This window comes from Ixodes scapularis, unplaced genomic scaffold, assembly GCF_016920785.2.
Source record: "Ixodes scapularis isolate PalLabHiFi unplaced genomic scaffold, ASM1692078v2 PGA_scaffold4__175_contigs__length_147842914, whole genome shotgun sequence".
In the NCBI taxonomy this organism is placed as follows: domain Eukaryota; kingdom Metazoa; phylum Arthropoda; class Arachnida; order Ixodida; family Ixodidae; genus Ixodes; species Ixodes scapularis.
The window spans coordinates 65,140,091-65,157,587 of NW_024609879.1; the positions used below are offsets into that span (position 1 = coordinate 65,140,091).

The window sequence follows — 17,497 nt, forward strand, 5'->3', positions numbered from 1 at the left end:
CCAGTTTATCGTGCGGGAGTACACAATCGCATGTTTGCGGTCTTGGAACCTCCTCATCAAGAAGTGTGGGGTCGCTCTATAAAAATCGCCGCCAGATCGGTCTGTGCTTCGCTCGTCTCCCGAAGAGTGACATAACGTAACGAGAACACAGCGAATGGGTTTACTGTACTTCCCGGTTGCCCGTCCTGGAGAGCCGGCAGTCCTAGCCCGCCGACCCTGGTTATCACCCGTCGTGCAGAGCTCGCAGTCATAGTTCGTGTACAGGCCTGTGGATTGTCCTTTCTCAACCCCGGCCAGGTCGCGGCGCGACATAACTTCTGAAAAGTCTTGATGCCGTTGCCATCACCAGCCAGGGCGGAATCCGTGTGCAGGCCTGTGGATCGTCCTTCTCACGTCAGTGCTCCGTAGGTTAGCTGTTTTGGTCTACCAAAGCGTCGCTGCGGAACCACTCCGGGATGGTCATGGCATAAGCCGGAATGGCCAGAGCTCGCCATTCCCGCCGGTCCTGGGCCGAACCTGGCTGGTGGACCGCTCCAGGGTTCGCCATAGCCTAGACCGTCTCGATCGTTCTTGCCCGACCCCAGGTTCGCGCAGCACGCTCTGCCACGCCCCACCCCGTGTCTCCTCGGCCGACCGCTTGTTACGTGCCCTCCGTCCCGTCGTCTTCCACCCTCGTCTCCCACACTCTTCCTGTCTCAAGACCCGGCATTCGGAGGACTTCTGGTACTCGGGATCTCATGGTCCTCAGAGAGGAGTACTTTCACGTCAGCCATGATGTGTTCGTCGATGGATTGTGGAAAGAGAGGTGAGCGCTCTGGTCGGGGACGTCTGAGGTGTCGAAAGAGACGGCTGCTTTTTGGGGTGTTACCGGAGTACCATGTTGTAGCGTCAGAAAGCGTCGTAGCGGATGGTGGGACCGTCGGCGTCCGTCTTTCTTAATGCCGGCCCCAGCTGGCACTTCTAGTGAAGCCGGGAGATAATGTTTACCTGTCCATCGCTTGCTGTTTCTTCACCACGATGCAGCAGAGCGCCTGCACTAAGCTGTTTTTCCCAACACCAACGGACCTGCCCCGTTCCGCTTGGAGGTCGCCGTGGGAGTAGAATTGCCCTTTCGAACCGTTCGCCGGGCCGAACAGGTGTCCGTCACCCTGAGCACTTAGAGAAACAGATAGGCCCTTGTTTCCCACCCGGTGGACTTCTTGGGTGACGCCGTCTATGGTGGTTTTTCCACAAAGTCATTCTGCACTGAACATAGTGTTAAAACAACACACAATAAACAAACACTCTGCAGCAGATTGTTGCAGCGGCCACAGCCCCTACTGCAAAATTGCTTGCCGAGGGATACGTGTACCGTGCGCCTAACTCAGCAAGTCCGCATTCCGGAGCTCGCTCCTGAGTTGCTAGGAACAGGGGATTTCCTGTGTCCTACCGCAACCTTATGTTACTCATCTTCCCCATAGCGATGGAAGTATCTCTTGAAGTCAGGCATGTGAACAGGGACAGACTCCGCGTTTCTATCTTTCCGAGAAAGCGTAGAAGACACGACGCTCGCGTCGCTGGCTCGTAGGGGCCATCACACCTCGGAGCAAGCGATGCGGCATAACCACTAGCTCCGTTGCTCAGAGGGTGAGTTTCCCTCAAGACTAGGTAACGATGACGTAAACGCAGTCGAACTTTTGAGAAAATGAAGGGATCCAAAGCCCGTGGCGGGATGGCCATACCATACCCGAATTCCGAAATGGCCGCGTATATCCTGTGCGACCAGATGTACACCCATAAGCGATATAAAGGTGAACAGCCCTCTTCTTGTTTTTGGGGCTCCTGCAATTTCCGGAACATGCTCTGTTTCAGAAGAGGGCTAGAAAGCAAAGTTTAGACCCTCAAACCACGTACCATTTGAGGCATTGAGAGTTAATGCGGCCTTAAGGAGCCGTAAAACTGGCAAGAAACCAGGTAAAGTGTCCACCTTCATATTGCCAGGGCGTGTACGCGTTCCGTCCCGTTCACGTGCGTCCGTGCTATAGGGACTCATCGACCCTTGGAGAGGGCGGCAACTTAGCGTGCAAGCCCATTTAATCCGTTCGCGCCTCAAAGCAAGCAGGAGAGTTACAAGCCCACCGTAATGCCTCCAGCATCATCCCCGGGCAGTTCATGACTCGACATAAATTATAAAAATCTGGCTGCCACTGTCACAACCAGCCAGAGTGAAGTCGAAAGGGGATTCTAAAGATCACCTCCGTAGACTTCTAGGAACCCCCACCCTGAAAGGAGGGTCGTCCCTCTCCCTTTCGTCGTTGGTTGGGATGACGCAAAGCAACAAGCGGTATTGGCACAAAATGTACGAATCGTTGTGCTCATTAACTCGCCTACCAGTGTTCTCTGTGTAAACTGAAATTTCCGCACTTTTCCTAGACCCGCTGATAAACTCGTCCGCCAGCGTTCATGGTGTCAACTGATATTTTCGCAATTTTTCCGACACCCGCTGCCGAACTCCTATCTGATTATCGGGCCTCGAAAAGCTATTCCTCGCTCATCACTTCACCACAAGCCACAATCTTTGGTCTCCTCGTGCAGCGTCCTAAATCTGGAATAAGTTCTGGCTGTTTCCCCTCCTGCCAGTCGTTGTCCTGCCTTCCATCGTACATGCGATGCCTCTCCTCCGACTCCGAACACGACTTACATCATACCCGCACTCCTCGTAACCTCCCCGTTGCATCACCTGCTCTCAACCGCTATTTTGGGTTGCCCGAGAGAAAGCGTCCGCAACTTCATCTTTTGAGTCCATTCGTTACTCGACTCGAGTTCGAAAGGACTATGAATCCTTTTGGTACTCGTCTCAGCGGTCTCAACAGCAGAGCAGCCATCTTGTGTGTTCACGTGACGTCACGGAACGCGAAGAAGTCACTAGCACTCCTAGAAGTTCTCGGTGCACGAAGAGCGCGCGCGAGTGTCAGTCTCCCGTGGCACTCTTGTTCGTTTATTGAAAGGAGCGCCAAACTCTCGCGCTCCGGAGAACGGAATTAACTCGCCTAATGAGTTGTGTTTTTGGGCGTGAGTGAGGTGGACCGGGGCTTGATGTGAGGATCAGCTAGGGTGATTTCGACGATGTGATGATCACTGCCTAGGTTTTTGTAAAGATTCGTCCACGTGATGTTTTCCATACCGCGGTGCCAGCTGAGGTCTGGGTTAGTATCCGCTCAACGCTGGTGCCCTGTCGCGTGGGGTTTGTTGTGTCGTTAAGGAGCGTATATCTGTTTTCCTGAGTTTTGCGATCGAGACGCATCCCGGTTTTGGTGGTGCGTGTATAGCCCCAGGATGTGTTATGCGCAATAAAATCACAAGCTAGGATGATGTCCATGTGCTTATGTTGCTGTGTCTACGCGTCTATCGACCTCACAGATGGACAATCGAGTCCTGGAAACCAGTACACGTTGGCGATGATAACCTCTCGATTGTTGAGGGGACATTGTGCTATAACCAGCTCCTGGGTTGAGTTTTTTAAAGAGGCAATGTCGATTTGAATAGCTGGGATATGCCTAGTTACGTACGTGATGATGGCAATTGGTATGTTGGTTTCTTGTGGGGTTCGTTTATCTTTTCTTTTTTTGTGATTCTGCCTTGCATAAAGTGATCGTATACAGATAATGTAATAAAACTGTTGGCTTCGTGAACCAGGATGATGTCAGGTTTGTCTGTTTATAATGAAATTGTTGGAGAAGCCCTTTATTTGTGCGGAGACCCCGGCAGTTCCATTGCCAAATCTTTAGTGAAACATTGGAGGATGCCATGTTGAGATAACCTAGGAGATGAAGGTTCCTCAATGTTAATAAGTGTGGGTTCTTGCGCGCGAGCCATCATTTGCATATTGGCTAGTAATTTTTGAAGTACTACATCGGTGCGTACGAATTTGTGTTTCATGTAGTGCATTTCGGATTGTATGGTACGAATGATCGCGACCTCATTCACTGGGCTATCTCCTCTAACCGTTAGCATATCGAGGGCGCGTTCAAAGCGCTGTATATTTGTGAGTTCCAATGCGAACCCTGCTTTGCTGGATGCATCGGGGCGCTAATTCCTTTGGGCGTATGATGTATGCAAAGTTGGAACGCGCCTGACGGGACGTGTAAATTGTAAAGGAGAAAAGGACGGTGAAAGTGTAGAAAAGGTATATGAACGAGCCGGCTCACCCACCTCCCGTGTTGAAGAGGTGGATGGGTTCCGTACCATGAATCCCTTGAAAAGAGCAGCTAAAAGAGGAAAAATAAAATCAAATGCCTGTTGCGCAAATGGAGCCACTGGGCACGAAAACTGGGCATGAAAACCACATAAGTGCTTCTCTGCCACAAGGATTATTGCTGACCAAACTCCAGAGCTTGAGTCAGATGGTTGGTCAACACGGAGAGGATGTTGTTCATTGTACCTCTTTGTTGTCAGTATCTGGCTGTAGGATGGTCCCATGCGTTCTTGTCCTTGTGAGAAATGTTGTTCCAGGGTTTCGTTCTGGGCGGTGTTTTGACAGAAGTCTGGTTTTGGGGAAGTGCCTCTTCGCTTTGGTGTTCCTGCTGATATCTTTTGCTGTCCATTATTTTAGTGGGGTCCGCCTTTTGTGTAGTGCTTGAAGTTCCAGCAGTGGTGAAACAAGAGGCTGTCGGGTTCCTTGAGGGGATAGCTTGTTCTAGGGCCGGAAAGTTAGTGGCATTTTTGACCGAGCTGCGAACTGTTCTGTAGTCGAGATTGTTGACTTGACGTATGCGATGTATTTCAAGTTCATCTTTCCATATAACGCACCGGTGGGATAGGGCCTCCTGGTTTTTGCCACGGTTACAACATCGTGTAGTTCTCTCATTAGCGTTGCAATGAGTTCGCTATTGTGGCCCAGAGCATCTTGAACATGTTAGTGCTTCTTGGCATGTATATGCAATATTACCGAAGCGAGAACATATATGGCACTGTATCGGCTTTTCCACGAAAAGTTCCACCTTGTGCCGGACAAGCCCTAGGAATTTGTAGTGTGGAAGTCTTGGAGATGCGTATGTTATTGCGACAGATGCAGCCGTACCGAGCCGACGTGTAGATATCACCGGCGTGTTGTCACTCAATCTAAGCTGAGCTACGGTGTATTTTGAGTAGATCTTGATAGTTGCGTCTATTCCGTTGATAACTCCTGTTGCTTTAGCGGGTGACCGTGGCTTGAATGCTCTAGTTGGAATCCCTAGTAGTGACGACACCTTCAGAGACGAGGAGGATGCAGCCATGTTCGAGCGTCAAGAGAAAATAAGTTGAGTCGGTAGTTCGGACGGATTTCACTTACTGACGCTGGCGCTTGTGATTTGAACTGCTCGGTGAGTTTCAGTTCGTCCAGCTTTGTTATTTCCTTTGTTTGGTCTATGGGCATAGAAATAAGAGTAAGTGCTCGAGATTTGTTCTTGATGGAAATGATGGTACAGCTGCTCGATGGTGTTGATTGGGCCCCATGACGACGTTTCTTGGCTTTCTTGGACAGCTGCATAATAAAGACCTCCTCCTCACTCGTGCCCATACTGTCTGAGTTGCTAAAATTATGAAGGCGTTGCCCAGGGGTCATATATTCTGTGTCCATGCTGATTTCCAAAGTTCAAGATGAGGAAGTAGGGATTTTCGTACCCTCGCCTTTAGGTGGCGGCGTTGCCGGGAGAAAACAAGGCGCCGGTCGAGACGGAGTTGGGTTAATTTCTTGTGCAGCCTGTGGTTGTGCAGGTGGTCGATCCCCGTCTGCCGAGGACAAGCCGCAGCGGCAGGTGCAGGTATCGGAACCTCAGAGGTCGCGACTTCTGTTATATAGGATTAATTATAGAAATATTGAGAAGCAGTAAAATCGTTCTGGACGCTAAAGGACACTTCTTTTTTTTTCTACTTTACTACATGCCATCTAACAAGTCCATAAATTAAAAAAAAACTCAAATGTAAACGTAAACTTGATTATTTCTCAAATAACCACTCAACACTAAAACTCACAAAAATACCCTGGAGGTACTGGTAAAGCATATATCCGGCAACATATCATAAGAAGCGAAATAAAAATAACATAGAATATTAAAGAAACTAGCAAAGGGAAAATATCAATCTAAAAAAATAGTTTAAAGGAATTCTTTGACAAATTAACTTTTACCCCAAAGAAGAACGGAATCCAAGAAAAAGACAACCAGCGTCACTTTTCCAGACCAGACTGCCAAAATGCGCACTGTCGATGGCTTTGAAAGACCCAAAAGTGGTGGATAGGGGGTTTTGTACCAGCTTCATTCTGCGGGCTTTCTTAGCTTCTTAGGTCAAAATTTAAAAAAAAAATGCCGCCTTATGAAAATACTCTCTTTGGTTTGGAGAGCTGTGGACTAGTTCCTGGCTCGGAGCTTCACTTAGCTTACCATCCTGAACCAACACCACATTCAATGGTAATTGCAAGACCCACAACAGGATCGGGGCAACTGAGCCAGTTTCATTCCTCGGACTTCCTTTAACCAGCCATGACGAGAAGCCACCGATAAAGAAGACCCCAAACAACACGTTAGGAGGACGTAAGACCAGTTCCAGGGTCTGGGCTTCTTAAGAAATATACTGAGAATGTCAACAGCAAAACTGGAATTAATAAGCATCAATTCTGAAATAAAGTCTTCAAGAATAATAATAATAATAATAATAATGACTTTATTTTCAGTGCCCAAAAACAACCACAGCGGTCTTCACTTTGGTGCACCTGTTCAATCCTAGAAACACGTTGGTATATTACCATCACCCAAAAACAAATAAACAAACAAAATGTTATCAGTAAATTGCAAGGTTATTCAACTGATGGCGGTACAATGAAATGGATGTACAGAAATCGAAGTGCTTAGGAGCAATGCTGTTGTATAATGTCTGAATCCGAGAAAGCGGTGAAGTACAACAAGGTGAACGTACATCAAAGCATACGGGATGTCTAGTATGGCGTAAGTTAACATGAAAATTAACTTTGCTGAGCATTGATGGCGAATCAATTACACTATTCACAACCTTATGCAAAAATACAAAATCATGAATCGTTCGCCTTTCAGACAAGAGTGTAAGCGAAAATGACCTAAGTATGTATTCATAGTCATAATAACAGCGCCTTTCAAAGTACCTATCGTAAACAATACGAATCAATCTTTTTTTAACATTTTCGATGGTCAAGGCCTGTGCCCTAGATATTGAGTTCCATATTACCGAGGCAAATTCCAAACGTGACCTAACTAAAGATTCGTAAAGATGTAACAAACAATGAGGCCTCCTGAAATTCTTCGACAAACGTGATATGATTCCCAGAACTCTCATAGAACTTCCTACCACAAAAGATACATGATTTCTAAAAGACAAGGCACTATCAATGTACACGCCAAGATCCTTCACACACAGTACACGTTCAATTGGCATGATATCAAGATGATAAGTAAAACTGAAAGGCACATGGCGTCGGCACAAGGATAGGACCTTTGTTTTTGCAGGATTGAGCAATAATAGATTTTGTTCACACCACTGAAAAATGAGGGACACATCACGCTGTAGCATCTCGCAGTCCACAGGAGAGTGAATCATTCTAAACAACTTGATATCATCAGCAAAAAGTAACAACTGGGAACTCTGGACGCAAGATACTATATCATTTATAAATATTAAAAACAAGAGAGGGCCCAGGATTGACCCCTGTGGAACACCTGACGTTGAAAAGTAACTATGGGAATAACTATCAACAACGCGAACAGAGTTCGAGCGGAGTGACAGGTAACTCTGGAACCACTGACATAACTCTGGGGATAGACCATATAAAAATAATTTATGCAAGAGTAATTTGTGACTGACCTTATCAAAAGCTTTAGTCATATCAAAGTATATTGTGTCTACCTGCCCCCTATTTGTAACAAATGGAGCGCAAAAATCAAGAAAAGTACACAAATTAGTCTGGACAGGAACCCATGCTGCAAAGGTGTTAATTTTTGACGGAAATAAAAGAGCATCCGGGTATGTACAACAATCTCGCAAACCTTAGAAAACCCACAGAGCAGAGAAACAGGACGATAATTCGTAACAACCGAGGCATCACCACTCTTTAAAATCGGAACAATAACTGATTTCTTCCAAAGAGATGGAAAGACCCCAGAACTAAGCGAAAGATTAAATATGTGCTTTAAAATGGGAGTAAACAAATCACCGCATCCCTTGATTATAAAACTCGGTATACCATCAACACCACTTGAAAACTTTGGTTTTAATTTTCTTATCGCTTCCGCAATTTCGACATGATCCACTTGTACGGAATGCAAGAAGACATGACAGCTTATCTTATCGTCACCAGGCTGGAAAGACCCGTGGCAGCTAGTGTAACATTTGCTAAAATAATCGGCAAAAATATTTGCAACGTCATCAGGCGACGAATGATAGGCCGGTGTGTGCACCACATCATCACGTAAACAGATGCCTCGACTTGCATCGCGCGTGTGGTGTTTTACAAACTGCCAGAACTTTTTTGGTCGACGAATCAAGCTATTCTCAACGCTATCGAGGTGAAAACGTTTATCACGCTTGAACAATTTTTTTGCTAAAGCACGATATATGCTAAATTTGGGGTACCAAAGTGTATAACCAGTATTTTTGAAGAGTCTGTGAAAATGTTCTTTTTTGCGGAGGTATACTTTAAGTTCTTGCGAAAACCAGTTAGGATAGATGGAAATTTTGTTTATGTTTTTAGGCACAAAGCTATCGATAGCATCTTTAGTAACTGAGGTAAGCGTCTCGCTAACGCGATCGACATCCGACATAGCAAGAACATTGCTCCAGTCAAAATTCTCGATAGATCTATAAACACTCATATAATCACCTTTCGAAAAGCAATAATTTGATGGCATACACGATACTCGTGACCTGAAGGGAAGATAAAACTGGACAATAAAAGGTGGATGAAAAACATCGATCTGTACAAGGGGATCAAAGGCAGGACTCAAGTTTAAAATCGGTATATTCGAAAGAGCAAGATCAAGAATATTTCCTACGCTATTTTTTATCGTATTGTGCTGTTCGAGCCCGCAGAAGTTTATAAAAGATAATAACGAAGATGCTTTGTTAGTTGTGATGCTGTTGCTATTCACATTTTGAAGTACCCAGTCAACACCTGGTAAATTAAAGTCTCCATATATTTGCACACGATGCAAATGGACTACAAAAATAGACAGTGAAAAAAAAAAGAAGTGGTTCATCTCGTTTTGCAGCTTTTCAAGTCCAATCACAAACAACCAAGAACGTACGAAACAAAAAGTAATGATGATGTAAACGAATAAATATTTAGTGTCGGTTTCAGTTATTTCAAATTCGATTAAAGCTTTATACCATCAGTTGGTGCAGAAAGAAACAGTTTATTTCTATTATTTTGAGCTCTCTTAAAATTTTTGATTGTATTTACTGAGGAAGAGAAAATGCACACACACGTAGCGTTTCCGTTGTCGATTTGACTGTCCAGAAGAATATAGGAATACCGTCAGCGCAGACGGGTTCGCACTGGCTCGACTTTCTAAAATTAATTTCCGCCAACTAGAAATTTATCTCCGTTTTTGCACTTAATGCTGGAATGGCATACACTAACGGCGCTGCAACAATGAAGTGCGGAAAGTCGAACTGGCGCGAGTTCAACCACTCCGAAGGATTGCACTGTGTCGTCGATCTACCAGAAAAAAGGCACTTGAGGTTTCTTCTACTTTCTAATGGCTTGTACGTTTTGCGTGTGTGTGTGTGTGTGTGTGTGTGTGTGTGTGTGTGTGTGTGTGTGTGTGTGTTTTTATCAAAGAACATTTTCTGCTCTTTCACTGCCAACCAAGAACATGCTTTTCCAGTTGGACTGATGCTCCTGCATTTTTTACTTTTTCTATGGACCGCATTTTTTGCGATACATAATGTTCTAAAGCGATATTTGATGATAATCCAATGTTTCTTGACGTAAAGAACAATTTTCTCCCCTATTTGTGCCTTTCTATCAAAGAGAGTAGTTTTCTTCCGCAGTACATTCGGTGATGCATTTCATTGTATCCTTTACCTATTCACTATAATTTATGCTGTCACAGGTTTGTGGGCCGCCTCGGAAAAAAATGTTGATCCATACTCGCAGATATCCGCCTTCGATCCACATCCGCAGGCCCTGGCATTCGCATCTGATACGTAATCCGCCAAGTCTGATTCATTCTTATCCGTATCCCACAGTTTACTTCGGATAAGCAATGCTCCAACTATAATTATTGTGATTTCAGCATTTCTTATAGTGCGAACACTGGGTGTATTATTAGCGTGCCACAATAAAAAAAAAAAAAAAGATATAGCTTGTGTAGGGTTCTTTTAACTCCGGTGCTACATTGAGAGTGCTGGGGGCTATTAGGAAAAGTACTATTTTGGTTCATTATTCAAACAAATAATTAAAACGCTTTAGTCCTTTTGCTTATAATTGCGAGGCCAAATGTAATCAGACAACCCTCGTTATTGATTCGCCGTGACGTGAAATGTTGATAAAAAATTAGCAAAGGTCGCCACGAGGGAAAATGTCAGCCTTGTACTTGGTGTGAAAACCGAACCCAACCAGCGAAGCGCGCCCATGACGTGCTAATAATTGGGGGGTTGTGTAGATATTTATACAGCGTGTAGTTGGTTAGTCACTTCAAAGTTGCGACGGGTCACTCGCTGTAGATGAGCAATTTAGCCAGTGCAGTACAACCGCTGCCTGGGGCCTTTAACGTGCACCACGCATGTGTGATACACCACCGCACGCCGGTACGATGCTCTTTCAAATCGGAACGGGCAGGGAACCCAGGATCCCTGGGCTCTGCAGCGCGAGCTTTAGCTGCACGTGCTCCGAGCTGGTGTGCGCTAGCCCGCTCGGCCATCCACCCCTGCCCCCCACCCCCACCTCCTTCCCCCTTGACGCACTGAGACGAATAAACAATGTTTCCTGGTTTTAGGTTTGTTAAAGGTGCCCTGCAATTATTTTTAAGCGTCTGCCTTTTTTTGCGGTTTCCACGACTCTTGTGGTTCGGGCAAGCCAGCGGGCACGGAGAGATTAAGTAAATATCTGTGCGTCATATTTTAACCGGACGACGTGAAAACCTCCTCCACCTATGGAGGCGACCCGCGGTGCCTAAAGCGCGCAATATGTGGCGACATCGTGTCGTTTTAGGTCCTTGCCTTTCTACTGGTCAGAGCTGCTAAAAGCTTCTTTTTAGTCGAAATACAAAATATAAGTGGCGCAAGCCGTTTTAGTTATTTATGAAAGTAGTTTTTTTTCTTCAGTATTATAGATCAGGAAAGAAACAAATGGAGTTTATAAATTACGGAAATAAGAAATGACCCGTCGGACATACTCGCCATCATGCGATGGAAAAGGCGGCGCATAGTAGAAAGGTGTAGTGGTATCAGGCACCGACCAGTGGCGAGCGTAGAAAGGTCCCGGATGTACGCGGCGGCGCTTCAGTCGAAGATCCGACCTTTTCCGAGCGTTCCGAAGGCCTTCGCAAACAGCTTTGGCTTGCGGTTTGGCCCTTTGGCGGTATGGCAGCGCGAAGTGGCTCCCGTTCTGAACGGATCTTTATTTTGTGTTTGCTGTCCTTTGTGGCCAATGAAGTGTCGTGCAGAATTAGTGTTTAATCGCGCAGCAAATGCAATGCGAGCTGCCCAAGCTGCCCGCTTCATACAGCCTATCCAGAACATGCTTTAGTGGCGCTCTATTCAGCCGTCGACACGGAGTGCAGCAGCCGTGAGCGCTCGCTGAGCTCGCTACCCCTCCTCAAGTTCACGGCCGCTCAAGCAACCAAGGTCGTCATGAAGGAGGTTACTTTTTGCTTGTTTTTGTAACTTTATTTCGCCTATAACTTTTAAAATGAAGCGAAATTCGAGAAAAGAAATATTTAATTGAGCTACTACGTTCAGCGCCCTCAAGTTCGGTGTAAATTAAAAAAAAACAGTCAAAAAGTTTTTGCAGGGCCTTTTTAAGGAGTTAGTTAAGCACATTGGAGCCTTCTTATGTCTTCCAGTATTTCAGCTTGTTAAACTCGAACGTTTCTCGCGTTTTCTTTTCTCATGACCCTCTCTTCTGTTCAGAGGTCTACTTTGACTTAGTGTGCTGACGTGCTCTGTGGCTGTCTCAGACCGGACCTCAAAGACAGCCTGGCGGCTTGACTAAGGTGTCAGTTTTCGTCAATAGCACTAGATTTATGTTCAGCGTCGGTTCTGACACTAACCTTAGATAAGAGAGAGTATTCTAAAACGTGCTCATTAACAAAATGCTAAAAATTGGCTGCTTATTATGTGCTAGACAATCTTTAAAACAATAAACTCAATATTCCAGATGCACCGTCGCCTATGGTCCATCCACTGTGTTCTTCGATGTGCTGCGTGAGCTTGAAAAAGGAGACTACGACGTTTCTTCAATTAGAAAAGGTACAAGCATTGATTGCATAAATCAGTAGCGTCAAATATTTTGACATGGACTCTGCGTCGGCTCACCTTAATAGTGAGTGCCGGGAGGACCATGGAAACGGAATGCTAGCTTTTGTCAGAGACTCAACTGGGCAAATACAAACTAGTAGAGAAGGCCTCGGCATGACGCATTCGTGAGTGGATTCTCGACTCGTCGCAAGCGAAAAACACGCGGAAGCATAGAGAGAGTCGACAGAAAACATCAGACGCCTCGGTCTTGGCGTCGCCAGGCGCTAGCGTCGCGCTCGTTATGCTACGCTGCTAGACGCGTCGCCTGCGATGCTGAGACAAGCTAGGTGGTGTTGCCTGGAACCACGAGTGATGACGTCTGGGGGCAAAAGCCGCGGGCCTAGTCTTCTCAGTGGTAATGCATTGATGCCCCTCGCCTTTTCATTGCACTCTGGTTCAGCTTTGGTCGCCCAAAGTCATGCTCTTGTCTTTGGTGCCTAAATGTGTGTAGCATTAAGAAAGGCTGGAGTTTGAAGATGGCGTAAAAATTTATCGCGAAGTTAATGCAACTACTGACTGCCAGATGATGCGATACGATGTTCAAGCAGTTCTAAATTGGTGTTTAAAATATAATTTGGTTATAAATTCGTGTAAGACCGAGGCTGCTTCCTAAACCCGTCAGACAAGCCGCACTAAATACCCGTATACCAGGTTAGGTTCAGCTATCGGAGGTCGGATACTGTTCGCGCCCTGGGAGTGCACTTTATATCCTCTTCTTGTTTACTAAGCACGTTTCAAAGATTGTGAATAACCCCTATGAGAAGGTAAGCGTTATTTCCCAAATGACGCTGAATTTTTGTACTCACGCGAGCATGCTAGTTTTAACGCGATACTGTTAAAGCTTGCGTGATAGCGTTAAAACTAGCGAACTCCTTAACGCGATAGCGTTAAGCAGCTCGATAAGATCCTTGACGCGATAGCGTTAAGGAGCTTGAATTGTAGAAAAACCAGACGTCCGTCGCGTGCTCTGAAATTCAGGACTGGTCAATAGGTTCATGACGTCACAGTCCCATGACCACGCGCGGGAATTTCAAACAACCCAAAACGTCTACGTGAAACGCGACGTCAAGCGCGGATTGAAGGTGGTTAAAAAATGTGACATGTTATCCGATTCAAAGCTCGCCGCATTTCTTAAATGATTTCACTTGATAAATTAATTCATTTGCCTTAAAGAAAATTTGGAAGAATTTCAGGCGGGATTCGAACCCACGACCCTTCGGTTGCGACCCAGGCAGGAACATGTTAATGACTCGGCGACGCAAGGCACGCTTGCACGGCTAGAGCAAATACCATTGACTACCAATACTGGAAACTCGAGCCAAAATACATGGGGTTGTCGGAGACACAGAAGTGCTGCCATCTCTCGGTGTGGGATGGTAAACTATGCGCTCGAAATTAAAAGTAAAACTGTCATTCACTACACTATTTCTTCTCTTCACACTATCAGGAATTGTGAATATATGGCAAATCGGTGTGCCGATTTCAATTGAGCAAAAGCTGATATACTGTATTTCTGATAATGAGGTGCGCTTCATATTAGCACTAAGTATTTAGATTATATAGACCTATGTATTACACCTGGTACAAATGACCTACTGGCAATTAGTGACTTTCTAGTAAATTGACAGTTTATGGACCATTCTAAAGTTTATGGCTGTTACTAGCTGTAGTGACTGGCTCTTTGCAGTTAGAAATAAAGCACAGCAATTCAAATATGTAATTGCTCCATGGGTAATTATTTTAAATTGTTTGAGATTCACTTCCAATGAGTCTGGAAATGCTACACGACGTAGTAATTACAGCCAGTAAATGCTACACTGGCTGTTTAACGAAGAGTCAGTATTTATAAGGAAGTAGAAATAGTGTCCGGTTCTTTTTTTCCTGTCATTTTGGGGGCCTGGTTAGCCTCGAATGACTGCAATTACTATTGGATTATATTTCTCGGTTATTTGAACGAGTATAAACTAGATTGCCTTCCAAGGGCTATTAATGGCTCTGGGCCAATATCCTAAGCTATTTCGGGGCATATAGACCAAGCAGCTGTTTATTAGGTAGTTCCATATGTGATAGACTTTAATGACCATTGGTGACCATTTCGTGATTTTTGTAATGTTATGTCTCAGATTGGATTTGAATGACTATTATTTGATATTTGATTTTATTTCCCAATTATATGGCGGATTTCGGTTCCAAATGACTTTTAATGACAATCAATGACTATTAGTAACTATTTTAAGTCATTTGATTGCGCGCGGCCTGAGTGGGCTTTCAATGGCTAATTTTGGCTTTTTGATCAAAATTTGACCCGTTAGATATGTAGTTCAAATGACTTCTAGTTACTTCTAATGACTTTTGGCCACTATATTGAGTTATTTGATTGTGTGCAGACTGAGCTGGCTTCATATGGCTATTATTGGCTATGTGATCATGTTTAGAAATTATATGGCAGATTTGGGGTCCAAATTACTTTCGTGACTATCAATCGCTATCGGTCACTTTTTCAACTTATTTGTTGTGTGCAGACTGAGTTGGCTTCCAATGGCTACTATTGGCTATACAATCATATTTATAATTATATGGCAGATTTAGGGTCCAAATGACTTCTAGTGATTGTCCATGATTATCAGTCCTTATTTCGAGTTATTTGATTGTGTGAAGACTGATTGGCTTCATAAGGCTATAATTGACTATATGATTATATTTATAAATTATATGGCAGATTCGGAGTTCAAATGACTTATACTGACTATTAATGACTATTGGTCACATTTTTGAGTTGTTTAATTGTGTGCGGGCTGAGTTGGCTGCCAATGGCTATTATTAGCCATACAATAATATTTTTTTATTTATATGAAAGATTCGTGGTTCAAATAACTTCTAGTGACTATCATTGGCTATTAGTCACTATTTCGACTTACCTGATTGTGTGCAGACTGAGTTGGCCTAATATGGCTATCATTGGCTATATGATTATGTTTATAAATTATGGGGTCCAAATGACTTGTAGTGACTATCAATCACTATCGCTTGGGGTCCAAATGGCTTGTAGTGACTATCAATCACTATCAATCCCTAATTCGACTTATTTGATTTTATGCAGGCTCAGTTGGCTTCCAATGGCTACTATTGGCTATACAATCAAATTTTTTATTTATATGGCAGATTCGGGGTCTAAATGACTTCTGGATTCTTTCAATGGCTATTAGTCACTATTTCGACTTACCTGATTGTGTGCAGACTGATTTGGCTTTATATGGCTATTATTGGCTATATGATCATGTTTATAAATTATATGGCGGATTTGGGGTCCAAATGACTTCTACTGACTATCAATGATGATCAGTCACTATTTCGACTTATTTGATTTTTTGCAGGCTGAGTTGGCTTCCAATGGCTATTATTGGCTATAGGCCTCTGTTATTGACCTGGCTGGCTCGAATTGCCAAAAAATGGCTATTAGTGCTTATTGGTTGCAATATTCTGCTATTCTATACTTATAAATGAAAATGGCTTCAAGTGGCTATTGTTAGCAATTGCATATCATAACAATATCACCTGAAATCGCTTCAGAATGAACATTAGTGACATTTAGTGACATGGTTTTCATGATGTTTTGAATATGAATGGATTCAAATGTCTACTATTATTGGCTCTAGGAGTTCTTGGCCAAATAGGCTTGAAATGGCTATACATGTCTATCAGCAACTATTATTGGCAATTTATGCAATTGGAGTGTGTATAGATTTGAATGACTTCAGCTGGATAGTATTGGCTATAGGCATCTGTTCTTGACTTGGTTGGCTTGAATTGGCTATTATTGGCTATAATCACCTGTTCCCGACTTGGGTGGCTTGAATTGGCTACAAATGGCTTAATGTGACTAGTATTTATAATTAGCAGCTATTTTTTTGTCTACAAACTGAAATGGCTTCATGTGGGTAGTTTTGGCTATTACCATATATTTTTACCAAACTGGCTTCAAATGGCTATGAATGACTATTCGTGGATATAGTTGACAATTCTATGCTATTTCAGTGATTATGACTGAAAATGACTTCAAATGGCTATTATTGGCTATTAGCTTGTATTATTGTTAGATTGGCTTAAAATGGCTATACATGGCTATCAGCAACTATTATTTACAATTTATGCAATTGGAGTCTATATAGATTCGAATGACTTCAATTGGATATTATGGGCTATAGGCATCTATTCTTGACTTGGTTGGCTTGGATTGGCTATTATTGGCTATAATCATCTGTTCCTAACCTGGGCGGCTTGAATTGGCTACAAATGGCTTAAAGTGACTAGCATTTATAATTAGCAGCTATTTCTTTGTCTACAAACTGAAATGGCTTCATCTGGCTAGTTTTGGCTATTACCATCTATTTTTTACCAGAATGACTTCAAATCGCTATGAATGGCTATTCGTGAATATGTATTGAATGGCTATGCACGGCTATTCATGAATATCCATTGAATGACTATGAATGGCTATTCATGAATATCCGGAATTATACTTGTTATAGCCATTGCTAGCCCATTGAAGCCAATCTGGTTAAAAATGAATGATAATAGACAACAACAGCTACTAAAAGCAAGTCCGGTTAGTTAACACTAAAATTGCTCATAACCATCAAGACTAGCCACTAATAGCCATTTGTAGCTATTTCAAGCGAATTTGATATATAATAAATGCTTATAGTCAATAATAGCCACTTGAAGCCAGTTTCGTCCATACACAGTGAAATACCACAGAATTGTCAATTATACTTAATAATAGCCATTGCAAGCCACGTGAGGAAAATCTGGCCAGAAATAGATGCTAATAGCCAACAATAGCCAATAAAAGCCAATCCAGTTAGTAAACATAAAACCTTCTTATAAATATGAACACTAGTCACTACTAGCCATTTGTAGCAATTTTAAGCCAATCTAAATGCTTATAGCCAGTAATAGCCACTTATAGCCAGTTTCATCCAAAAATACT

At 43.7% G+C, this 17,497-nt stretch overlaps 1 protein-coding gene across 1 annotated transcript in view; it reads left to right on the forward strand.

Annotated features, from left to right (window-relative positions):
- The window catches only part of LOC8026296 (medium-chain acyl-CoA ligase ACSF2, mitochondrial-like), a 138,323-nt gene that overhangs the window by 86,023 nt on the left and 34,803 nt on the right, over positions 1 to 17,497 (forward strand). The window contains exon 10 of the mRNA XM_002403062.4: positions 12,368 to 12,459. Within this exon, the coding sequence (XP_002403106.4) occupies positions 12,368 to 12,459 (92 nt within the window). The remainder of the gene's footprint in view (positions 1 to 12,367; positions 12,460 to 17,497) is intronic.